The 11,514-nt window shown below is 50.0% G+C and overlaps 1 protein-coding gene across 1 annotated transcript; it reads right to left on the reverse strand.

The window, feature by feature from the left end:
* Window positions 1-640: 640 nt before the first annotated feature.
* On the reverse strand, window positions 641-3,208 carry TRNP1 (TMF1 regulated nuclear protein 1). The gene has a single exon (XM_020983236.2). The coding sequence runs from the start codon at window positions 3,000-3,002 to the stop codon at window positions 2,304-2,306; it is 699 nt and encodes a 232-aa protein (XP_020838895.1). The 5' UTR covers window positions 3,003-3,208; the 3' UTR covers window positions 641-2,303.
* Between the last annotated feature and the right edge of the window lie 8,306 nt (window positions 3,209-11,514).

Raw genomic sequence — 11,514 nt, forward strand, 5'->3', positions numbered from 1 at the left:
TACCTGAGTAGATCCCATCACAATTTATGTGACCTTGGACAAATCATTTGATCTCACTCGGCCTCAGTTTCTCCATTTGTAAAAAGAGGATGTTGGACTGGGTGACTTCAAGGTCCCTTCCAGTTCTATAGATCTGACGACCCTATGACATCTCTCACATAGGGTTGTTCTATGGAAGGCATTTTGTAGATCCCAGAAACGTGCATCATTACATAACCTTTCAAGGTGAGAAAGGAAAGGAAGGAGCTACAAATGAAGAGTGTGCCAGAGTTAACTTGAAGCCTGATGACAAAGCAGGGGGTGGAGACAGCTGCTCAATGTCCATTGCATAGATATAAATGCACACCCTGATTTTTCTCAGATGAGCTCTGTCCCAGTAATCCTGGGGCACAAAATTCTCCTTCTAATCTGGCCAAAGCTGATTAACAAACAAATCCTGGAGAAAGGGAGGATCGGATGCTGGACAAACCACTTTATACCATTAAGGGAAAACCTCTGGGGAAGATGATGATCACTCTTTCCCACTCATCTTCCCTACAGCGGGATTAGAAAATCACAAGGTCAGATGTGGCAAGGTGCTCGCAGATTATCCAATCCAACCCCTTCGTTTTGCAGAACATTGAAACTCAGACAGCAGAAGTAATTTTATAGAATTATTTCAGAGCAGGAAAGGACTTCAGAACATGGCAGGTTAGAATTGGAAGCATTTAGCAGGTGAGGAAACAGAGGCTCAGAGAGTCTGAACCACTTGGAGAGGTCGAGCAGCTAGCACCAAACAGAGAGCCAAGATTTGAGCCCAGGTCTTCGGATGGAAAAAGCTCACGCCTTTAGCTTGCCTTCATCCTGTGTGCTATTGCACACCCTCCCAGCCCCCCAGGTGGAAGGGACAAGGCATAGGCCTAGAAAGTGCCTTGCCCAAGGTATTCAGTCTCTTCCCCTCCCCCCCAAGGGGCTCACCTCTTTGCCTCCAATCCCCATATCGGCTCAGTATGCCGAAGATGATAGACGGAGGAGAGGCAGGCCAGGAAGGTTCAAGGCCTCCACCTAGGACAGTGAATGCAGGGAGCTTTCAGGTCTGCCTCTGAGTCAATAACCCCAGTAGGCCCTGGCTCAGCTTCTCCAGCCACAGGATGCCAGCTTTGTGCTGTGCTCATCCTCCGCTGGAAGTCACCTGGCAGCAGAGCTCAGAGCAAGGGGGCCCAAGAGAATTGACAAAGGCCCCAGGACTGGCTCAGGTGCAAGCAGCCGCACAGTTGCAGCCCCAGGCAGCTTTCAAACAGCACCCCAGGGCCTGCCCAGGTCTGGGGCACTTGGGAAGGAGGATCAGAAGTCAGTAACAACAGGAGAAAGCAGAAGTGGGGAGAGGGGAGCACTTAACTAGGACATCAGGACAACTGGGTTTTAGTCCGATTCTACCATGAAGTGGTTGGAATGACCTTGGAAAAGCCTTTCCCCCAACTCCGGGCCTGTTTCTTCCCTCTACATAAACATCTCACTTTTCTGCAGCATCTTTATGTTTGCCAAGTGCTTTCTTCATTAATGTGCCCATGAGGTAGGTAGTGGAAATCTCAGACCAGGGCAGTGACTCGCTCAAGGTCACTCATCTAGCAATGGGCAGAGCTAAACCCCGAACGGGCTGGATGGGCTCTGATCTTCTACCGGCTCCTTGGAAGCCCTGTCTTTCCCCTAACCAAAGCCTAACCCTTGACAGTGTCGCCCTTCGAGGGCTCTTTTGCCCTCCTGAGGATCTGAGTGGTGCCAGAAATCTAGATCCATTTTCCAGCTTCTTGGGACTCTGGGGAAGCGCATTTGGACACAGGGTAGATTTAAGAGTATAAAGGCTGCCCTGAATATCTCCTGGGGGTGGGACACAAATAGGAGGACAAGGTACTGAAACCGGGACTCCCAAATACCAAGCCGGGCTGCCCAAAACTTACATTTCTGCAACTCTGAGACCACACCCACCTCATTTTGCCCCTCCGAAAAATGGGGCCCCATCGCTCACCAACCCCATTCTTCCGAAGTCCAGTCCGGGAGAGGAAGCCTGGGGGAGGTGGGGGGGGGGGGAAAGGCCCAGGGCCCACAGCTTTATTGTGGTTCTGAGAGTTGCCTCCCGCTGAGAGGGGAAGGAATCGGGGGAGAGGGGCCCGCCAGATGCCCCACCCAGAGAAGCTCGCTCAGCTGTGCTTGTCCCGCTCAGGGCGCCCGCGGTCCCCGCAGTTTCCGCCCGGCCGCTGCGTCCATCCATTGGCTCCAGCTGGCGTCCGTCCGAGGCAGCGGCTCCCTCCTCCTCCTCCGCGGCCTCAGTGCTGGGGGGAAGCCGGGCCTCGGGGGGGGCTCCGGCGGAAGGGGGAGTCGGGCTCCGGGGAGGCGGCGGCTGGCCCGGCCCCGGCCCTCCGCAGGCGGCCGGCGGCCCAGGGCACGCAGCCGCCCAGGCCCAGGGCCGAGGCGAGCAGGGCAGGCGGGCGGGGCCGCTTGCCGCGCCGCAGCCCCTTCTTGGCCCGCTGCCCGTGGGCAGCCAGGTAGAGCTCGGCCTGGGAGACGCTGCCGCCCAGGCGGCTCAGGCTTTCGGCGCGGTGCGCCAAACGCAGCTCGGCCGCCAGGAAGACGCGATGGAGATGCTGCACCCGGCTCTCCAGCTCCGACACCACCCGCCGCCTGCCTTCCACCTCTAGCAGCCGCCGCCGGGCTTCAGCCAGCTCCAGCGCCCGGCTGCCTGCCGCTGCCGCGCCCGCCGCGCCGTGCCCACCGGGCCGCCAGCGCTGCAGCTCCAAGCCGCGCCCCGCACCCTTCTCCGCTGCCGCCGTCGCGGTCGCGGTGGTGGTCCCAGGGGCTGCAGGAGGGGGCTGAGGGGGTGGTGATGGAGGCGGGGAGCCCGGCTCATCCGCGGGGTCCGAAGAAGCAGGAGAGGAGGGCGGAGGAAGGGAGAGGGGAGGGGGAGGGGGCGGTGGCTCCCCCGGGCGGGGCGCTGCGCCGCAGGCGCTGATGCGGCACCCCGGCATCCCGCCGCCCCCCGGCTGGGCTCCCTCCGGAGAAAGCTGCCGCGGGGACTCCGCTGGGAACCTAAGCGAGGACCACGGAAAGCGACTGCGCCCCGACAGACCCTCTGAAGAACGAGCTCCAAGGGGCCTCTTATAGCGAGCGAGGACGGGGCGGAGCGATGGGCAGCAGAGCCAATAAAAGAGGCCGCAGGGCCCCGGGACCACCTCCTCTGCGCTGAGCCCCACCTTGCTCTCCTTAGACTCGGTCCTTTTGCCCCTAGTCCCTTGGTCGCATCTCTACCTCCGCTCCCGGTGCCCGCCCCGCCCGGCTACCCCATCCGCCTTCCCATTCCTTTCCATCCTTCACCAGGACTGTTACAAGTTCCAGTAGTCTGTGTTCAGAGGTCTACTTCACTTCTGACATTGTAATATTCTAAGAGTCCCCCTCCCCCCTCTGGCATTTTATGTTCTAACGTTCTGTGTTTCAACATTATAACGCCCTTACGACTCTGACATTCTAGGAGGCTCTAAGGCCCCATCCAGGTCTCACATTCCCAGCTCTGACATTCTAGATTCTGAATGTAGAGGAAGCTCTCCCAGGGCTTGTGACCGCATACCTGGTAAAGCTGGGGAAGTAGGCAGAGGTGCTCCCCTTCTCATGCTTGAGTTGAGTTACCTGGTCCCATCTGGTAAAAGGTGAATGGGAGAGGATCAGTACCTCTCTGCTGTCGTTCTGCGGGATCCAGAGCAAGTTTCTTGTGTCCCTGAATTGGGCTGGTTCAAGGATATTCTACTTTTGGCAGCCTCCCATCCCCTCAAAGCCAAGTCTGGAGCCGTTACTCCAGGCAGGTGACTGCGATCTCCAACAAATACTCAGCCCTTGGTAACAGAAAGCATGGCACCGGAGTTAAGATGCCAATTCTACTGGGTCACTTTCTCTCCTCTGCCACTGTGTCCTCGTGAAGATCCTGGCATATCAGGGGAAGAGGGACGCTTACCTTCTCAATCACCCCACCTTTTTTAGTATTTTCAGGAAGTAGAGGCTCCCACTGAGAAGGGGAACCAGATGCCAGACAATGGCCAGGTACCGCAATCAGATCTCAGCTTACCCATTTCCCTAGGAATCCTAGGGATTGGATGACTCTAGGATAGACAGGAGTGGGATTTAATGGGATGATAGGTAGAGATTAGACCAGAGGTGGGGAACCTGTGGTCTTTTATTAAGAGGATTTGTTCTGTGAAGTTTGGATTCAGTCAAAGGGCTGCACTTGAGGACCTAGAGGTCTCAAGGCTGAAGGTTCCCCACCCCTGGACTAGACCTAGGGACCTCCAGGATGAGGAAACTCCCTCTACCAATATAGGTCAACACCTCTGCAACTAATGAGCTTAGAGTTACCTAAAGCACTGAGAGATTCAATGACTTGCCCAGGGTCTTACAGTCAGCATGTATCAGCAGGTCTTCCTGGTTCTGTGACCGGTTTTCCATCCACTATGGCATGATACTTCTTTCTCCAAGAGTCTAGATCTGAGTTGTGGGACCAAGGAACAAATATGCAGAGCATAGAGTTTATTGACATTGGCAAAGCTATTCAAAAGGTATATATTAAGTGTTTATTGTATGAAAGTTGCAACTACTGTTCTGAGAATACAAAAATGAAGCATCACCTGCCTCCAAGGGTACCTAACCAGGCGGGGCATGCTAAGGGGTCAAGCCACTCGTTTTGTTTTGTTTTTGGCTAGCCAATGGGGTTAAGTGACTTGCCCAAGGTCACACAGCTAGTAAGTGTTATATGTCTGAGGCCAGATTTAAACTCAGGTCCTCCTGACTCCAGGGCCGGTGCTCTATCCACTGCACCACCTAGCTGCTCCTCAAGCCACTCTTAAGGAGCTTTATCCCCTGATCATGGAGGCTTTATGGAAAATAAGTATAAGAATAAGCCTGCACACGTTTAGCAAGCCCTTGTTGTGATGGTCAAAATGCTTTTGCATACATCATCTCATGGCTTGATGTCTCTGCATGGAAAGATACCTAAACTGGACTCATAGAGTCTGGGAGATGGAAGGTCCTTAGGCTTCCATGTCCTCCACTCTATACCCCTAAGGAATCTCACTATAGAATACTCAGCAAGTGGTCATCCAGCCTCTTCCTGAAGACTTCCCATGAGGAGGAATCCATTGCCTCCCAAGGCAGCTCATTACACTTCTGGACAACTCTATCAATTAAGAATTCTGTCCTGACACTATGCCTAATATATAATTTGCAGCTTCTAACCACTGTTCCTGGCTCTGCAATCTGGGACCAGAATAATTCTCATCCCTCCCTCATCTGGTAGTCCTTTGGATACTTGAAGACAATGATCATGTCCTTCCTGAGTCTTCTCTTTTCCAGTCTAATGACCTGTCAAGATCTCTGAAAACTGGTTTCAGTGTCTCTAGTTGAGGGACTGGGACTCAGTGAGGGTAGAGGAACTAAGGAAGGGGGATGAGTACTCTGTGTGGGGGATGGGGACTCACTGAAGACCTGGGGGCTCAATGAAAAGACAGAGGTTCAGGGAGGGAGACAGAGGCTCACTGTGGGGGGTAAGCACTCAGTATATAGGATCGGGGCTCACTGAGGATCTAGGAGTCCAATGATAGGATGACAGTTGAGGCAAGGCCTCTGAGGGTAAACCATAAAGGTAGGAGCTCAGTGAGAGGGGGTGACATACAACATGTGGGATGGAAGATTTCTGTGAGGATTTGGAGCTCAGTGAGGAGATGAGGTCTCAGCAGGATGTGTAGAAAGACAGATAAGTCTTCGAGGAGCTGAAGGTTCATTACTTGCTGGCCACAGGCAGATTAGGGTATGGTTTTCTATTCAGTACGCCTTCTTCTTTGAGCATAAACAAATCACATTTCTCTCCGGGAGAAAGTTGAATGACAAGTGCTGCCTATGAGTCACACAGTTATTTTCATCCTACTCAGGGCTGGACCTTTTGGGGGGAGGGATTGGGATGAAGGATAGAGAATCAGGGAGAATGGAGGCTCCTCAAGAAGAATGAGCATTCAGAATGGGGAATAATATAACTAACATACATAGATGCACGAAGGTTTGCAAAGCCCTTTAATATATTAATCATTTGATCCTCATCATAACCCTTTGAGATTATCCCCATTTTACAGATGAGGAAACTGAAACAGATTAAGTGACTTGCCAACGGTCACATAGCTGCTAAGCACACGAGGTGGAGTTTGAACTCATATTTTCTTGACTCTAGGCACTGTGCTCAATCTCCTACACCAAATTGCTTCTTATCTGAGAGTTCAGTGAAGGGTCTAGGGGCTTAAAGAGACTCGTTGGGGAAAGGTAGGTATTAGTGAGGGGAGTAGGGTGAGACAAGTGGAGAGTGGTAGACTGAGGAAGCTGAAGAGATGGGGGGGTAGATAGGGGACACGTGGTGGGGAGGAGGTTGGAAGCCTGGAGAAACCCAACGGACAGTCACCACCCCAGGAAGAGTTAAGAGGCCAAAGTGGGGAGGTCAAACACTGAATATCAAGGTAAGGGACATCATATGCCCAGCCACGGAATCTGTCTGGAGGGAGAGGGAGTGAAAGAGAAGGCTTGAGAAGCATGCTTCTGGAGACCCAGGTCATCAACCTCCCTGAGGTATCCCACATGAGCCAGGGAGGAATATACACATCCCAGCCTTCTTTAATCCTCCCACTGTGGCTGTCATCCCAGGGTGATCTGGGACCTTTCCACCCAAGGAAGGTAATACCATTTCCTCCTGGGTAGGCTCAGAGTGAAGTTTGTTTCCTTTGCTCAAAAACTACCCTGCCCAAGCCACAAGGTGGTGGGAGAGGGGCTCCACAGGTAAGTTTCTCATATAACTAAATCTGGGGCTTATTCTCCTACCACTTCTGCTTCTCTGATTTTTGTCTCTTTCCTTCTTCATTGTCTACCCCTCACCTCCTTTGACCATGGAGCTCTCCCTTCCCTTCATTGATTAGGGCTCTCAGTCAAGATTAGATTCAGGGATGGAGCTAGGGGTTGGTGGAGATGGAGAGGGTGTTCTGGAGGGGATTCAGGGAGAAGCTTAGGAGATGGAGATTTAGGGCCCCTAAATCGTGGGGCGGGTGAATTAGCTGGTCTCTAAGGTCCTGTGAAGTTCTAATATTCTCTATTCTAAAGTCCTTTCAGCTTGGACATTCTGTATTCTATGGTTTAAGGTCATTCCCAATTCCAATATTCTAACATTCTAAGATTCTGATTTTTTTTAGATTCTAAGACTCCCTCCATCCTCTACCCTGTCTTGAAGGGTTGTCTTTACCCGCACTTCTTGGGCAAGCTATCTATCTGTAACTCAGTGGGGAGCGAGGATCTCAGGTCACTGACTTGCTGCTATGTAATAATAATAACAATAAGAATAATCTCTCCATCCTGTATGTAGTTTATCCTTGCTTTCTCCATTCCCAAAGGACGAGGAGGTGTTCCAATAATACTAGCTAGCATTTATATAGAGATTTAATATTTGCAAAATGCTTTACAAATATTATCTCATTTGATCCTCACAACATCCCTGGAAGGCAAATGCTATTATTATTCCCATTTTATAGGTGAGGAAACCGAGGCAGACAGAAGGTAAATGACTTGCCCAGGATCACATAGATGGTGTCTGAGGCTGTATTTGAACTCTGTTCTTCCTAGCTGCAGACCTAGCTGTGCCCCTTCGTTGTTAGTAAGTAGTGTCCCACTCCTCTTGACCCTATTTGGGGTTCTCTTGGCAGAGATACTAGATCGGTTTGCTATTTACTTCTCCAGCTCAATTCACAGATTAGGAAACTGAGGCAAACAAGGTAAGTGACTTGCTCAGGGTCATGCAGCCTGAGGCCAGATTTGCACTCAGGAAGAGGAGTCTTCCTGACTCCAGGCTCAGCACTCTACCCACTGCACCACCTAGCTGCCCCTCACTGTGTCCCCTACCTGCTGCTGCTGTATCTTCCTCCTCCTCTTCCTTCTCCTGCCTTTTAGCTGTAGCCTCAGTAGCCTCTGACCTCATGCATGCCTGCTACTGCTTCCTACTTTCTAAAGTGCTTTCCCGTTCATTAACTCATTTAGTTCCCCCAATGACCCAGCGAAGGAGGCATGACCGCAGGGTTATCCCCATTTTACAGATAAGGCAGCTCAGTGAGAGGCAGGGCAAGGACCCAGACTTTTTCTTTTTTCTGTTCCTTTAAAATGTCTTACTTATGTTATTTTCTTTTTTCTTGATGATTCCCCATCCCTCACAATAGAACCTTCCCTTCCTCCACATATGGACTGACCAGCACAGGACAGCCATCTCCCTCATTCTGGACACTATATGTCTTTTAGTACAGCCTGAGATCAAATCATCTTTGGAGGCTGCCATGTCACACTATCAGGCTTGAAGTTCACTAAAATTTCCATATCTTTTTTTTTTTTAATCTTATTGCTCTCTCGTGTTTTTATTAAGATAAGACACAGGGCAGCTAGGTGGCGCCATAGTGCATAGAGCTCTGGGCCTGGAGTCAGCAATACTCATCTCCCTGAGTTCAAAACTGGACTCAGACTCTTATTAGCTGTGTGAACCTGGGCAAGTCACTTGACCCTGTTTGCCTCAGTTTCCTCATCTGTAAAATGAGCTGGAGAAGGAAATGGCAAACCTCTCCAGTGGTTTTGGGAAGAAAACCCCAAATGGGATCACAGGAAGAGTCAGACACTACTGAAATGACTGAACAGCAAAAAAGATCAGACACTGTAGTGAGCACTGAAGGTACAGGGAAAGGTCAAAGACAAGGGGCAGCTGATGGCACAGTGGATAGACCACCACCCTGAAGTCAGGAGGACCCAAGTTCAAATCTGGCCTCAGACCAAACACTTGACAATAGCTGTGTGACCCTGGGCAAGTCACTTAACCCCAATTGCCAAAAAAATGGAAAAGAAAAGAAAAGAAAAAGAAAGGTCAAAAACAGTCCCTGCTCTTAAGGAGCTCACAGTCTAAGGGGGGAGACAACATGCAAACAGGCGATGGACAAGATAAATAGAAGGATTAAGAGGGCTTCCTGTAGAAAATGGGATTTTAGCTGTGACAACAACAAAAAAAGGTGGAGAGGAACAGTCTAGGAAAACATACCAATATATCAAAAAAAAAAAAAAGTCTACTGTTCCATACCCATAACCCTCCTCCCTCATAAAGAAAAGTTCCCGTCTCATACCTCTTCTTGGGGAGCCAAAATTGATTATTATCATTTAGTTATTTTTTTCCCTGAACATTATTAGAGTCACAACGTTTATTGTTCCCTTGGTCTTTTTTTTTGTATGAATTGTGATTTAGTTCATCCCGCAGGGACATATAGAGCCCTTGGGTCTGCTTGTGTGTAATCTCCAGACTATGATCTTAGAGGGGGGCTCTCACACACAATCTCTTTTGTTGATGTTGTTTTTGAAGGCAATCGGGGTTAAGTGATTTACCCAAAGTCACACAGTTAGTAAGTGCCTGAGGTCACATTTGAACTCAAGTCCTCCTGACTCCAGGGCAAGTGCTCTATCCACTGCACCACCTAGCTGCACCTTCTCATACACAATCTAACAGTGAAGGGGTTAGACATTAGAAACACACTGAGTAAACTGCATTCTCAGCAGCTTTGCCATCGTACCTGAAGACCACTGGGACTTCCAGCAGAAACCTGCTATGTGTTGTTTCTCTGTTAAGATGTGAGCTTCTTGAGAGCAAAGACTGTATTTCCAACACTTTGCTGAATGCTCAGCACATAGCAAGCGAGTAATAAATGTTTTTTTGTTCATTCGCTGTCTGGCCCACGGGCCCACCCAGAGGAATCCTGACAACCTCCATCTCTGGCTTATGTCTCTCGCAGAATCTATTTGGCTCATGTCTCCACCTGGGGAAACCCGAGCACGGTTGGCATCTGCTTCTTTTTGCTCTCCCTATAGAGCCCTGAGCTCCTCTGCAAAGCTCATGCTAATAAGACACTGAACAGAAGACAGCTTTTACTTAACTCAACAAAAAACACACAATAGGCTCGAGGGAAAATCCTCACTCCCTTCCTAGAAAGTATCGGGTAAATGGCTCTCCCTTTTGATCCCACCTGCCGAGGGGGCCTCACCCACTACAGCAGCTGGTGGGGCAATGAACAGAGACTAGAGTCAGGGAGACCTGGGTTTACATTGGGCTTCAGATGCTTACTAGCTATGGGACCCTGGCAAGTCACTTAACTGACATCTGCCTCAGTTTCCTCATCTGTAGAATAGGGATAATAGTGTTGTTGTAAGGACTAAATGAGATATGATTTATTAAAAGCACTCAGCACATAATAGGCATTACAGAAATGCTTATTCTCTCCCTCAGGAGGGAGTCTGCATGACTCACATGTCCAGTAAATGGATGGGTCTTCATCGCTGTCCCAGTGCCCATGGCTCTTTGCTGCCCTGATGTCTTTAGTACCAGCAAGGCCAAGGTCCCCCACTGGCTCCTCTCACCTTTCAGCCTCTCCACTTGGTCCACGAAGGTCCCTCCTGGGCACATGTCATTCCCTAGAGGGACCTCCTGGACATTCAGTTCTCTGGGATCAGAGCTGTAAGCCCTCTCCAGAGGCCTTAATGGAAAGAAGACTCCAGGACAATCACATAACCTCCTTAAGCCTCAATTTCCTCATCTAGAAGGTTGTTGTTTGTCCTTCATTCTTTTTTTTTTAGGCAATTGGGGTTAAGCGACTTGCCCAGGGTCACACAGCTAGTAAGCACCAAGTGTTTAGTCTGAGGCTGGATTTGAACTCAGGTCCTCCTGACTTCAGGGCTGGTGCTCTATCCACCGTGCCACCTAGCTGCCCCTTTGTCCTTCATTCTTGAAGAGGATCATGACATCAGGGAGGTGATACCATGACATGCTGGTGAACTGGATTGAAGTGAGGAGGGCTGCGCAAAGTCACCACCTCACTCTCTCCTCCGGAGCCATCTGGGTCCAGTGGCCAGATGTAGATCAGAACAACTGGAGATGGCCTTAGATGCAGTGGGAGACCTTGGCCTTCTTAAGCTAATATCTTTAATAGTTTGCCTGAGGCAATGCCCATTCATTGATTAAGGCTAGGTAAGAAATGAGGCAGAGAATGGCCTCTTTTATTTACCTAGTAAAAAAAAAAATCAATCTGCGAGGGGAAGACCCTCAAGGTTTCTAGAAAGTGGGGTTAAGGAGAGCAGCTATCACACAGGGCATCTGTGAAAAACAAATGAAGTTATGTCTGCAAAACTTTCAAACCCGATGTATATTTGAGCTATTATTATCTCCTCATAATTTTCAATATGGTTCATATGGCAACACTCTGTGGCCAAGACACTCTCTTGCTATTATTCTTTGATATTTAATATTCTAATGACTATTGTCCAGCTAGATCCGATAACTGCCCCTACATCTTGCCAGAGATCACCCTGTCTCAACACACCCAAGTCTTCTCAGCCTTAGAATCGAAGATTCTCCGCCTCCAAGATTTTAATATGATAAATCCAGGGCTCCTGCCA

This window comes from Phascolarctos cinereus, unplaced genomic scaffold (assembly GCF_003287225.1).
Source record: "Phascolarctos cinereus isolate Bilbo 61053 unplaced genomic scaffold, phaCin_HiC Scaffold_726;HRSCAF=1367, whole genome shotgun sequence".
NCBI classification, from domain to species: Eukaryota; Metazoa; Chordata; class Mammalia; order Diprotodontia; family Phascolarctidae; genus Phascolarctos; species Phascolarctos cinereus.

What these genes read in the sequence shown, in the direction of transcription:
- TRNP1 (XM_020983236.2), bottom strand. Translation starts at nt 3,002, where the DNA reads ATGCCGGGGTGCCGCATCAGCGCCTGCGGCGCAGCGCCCCGCCCGGGG.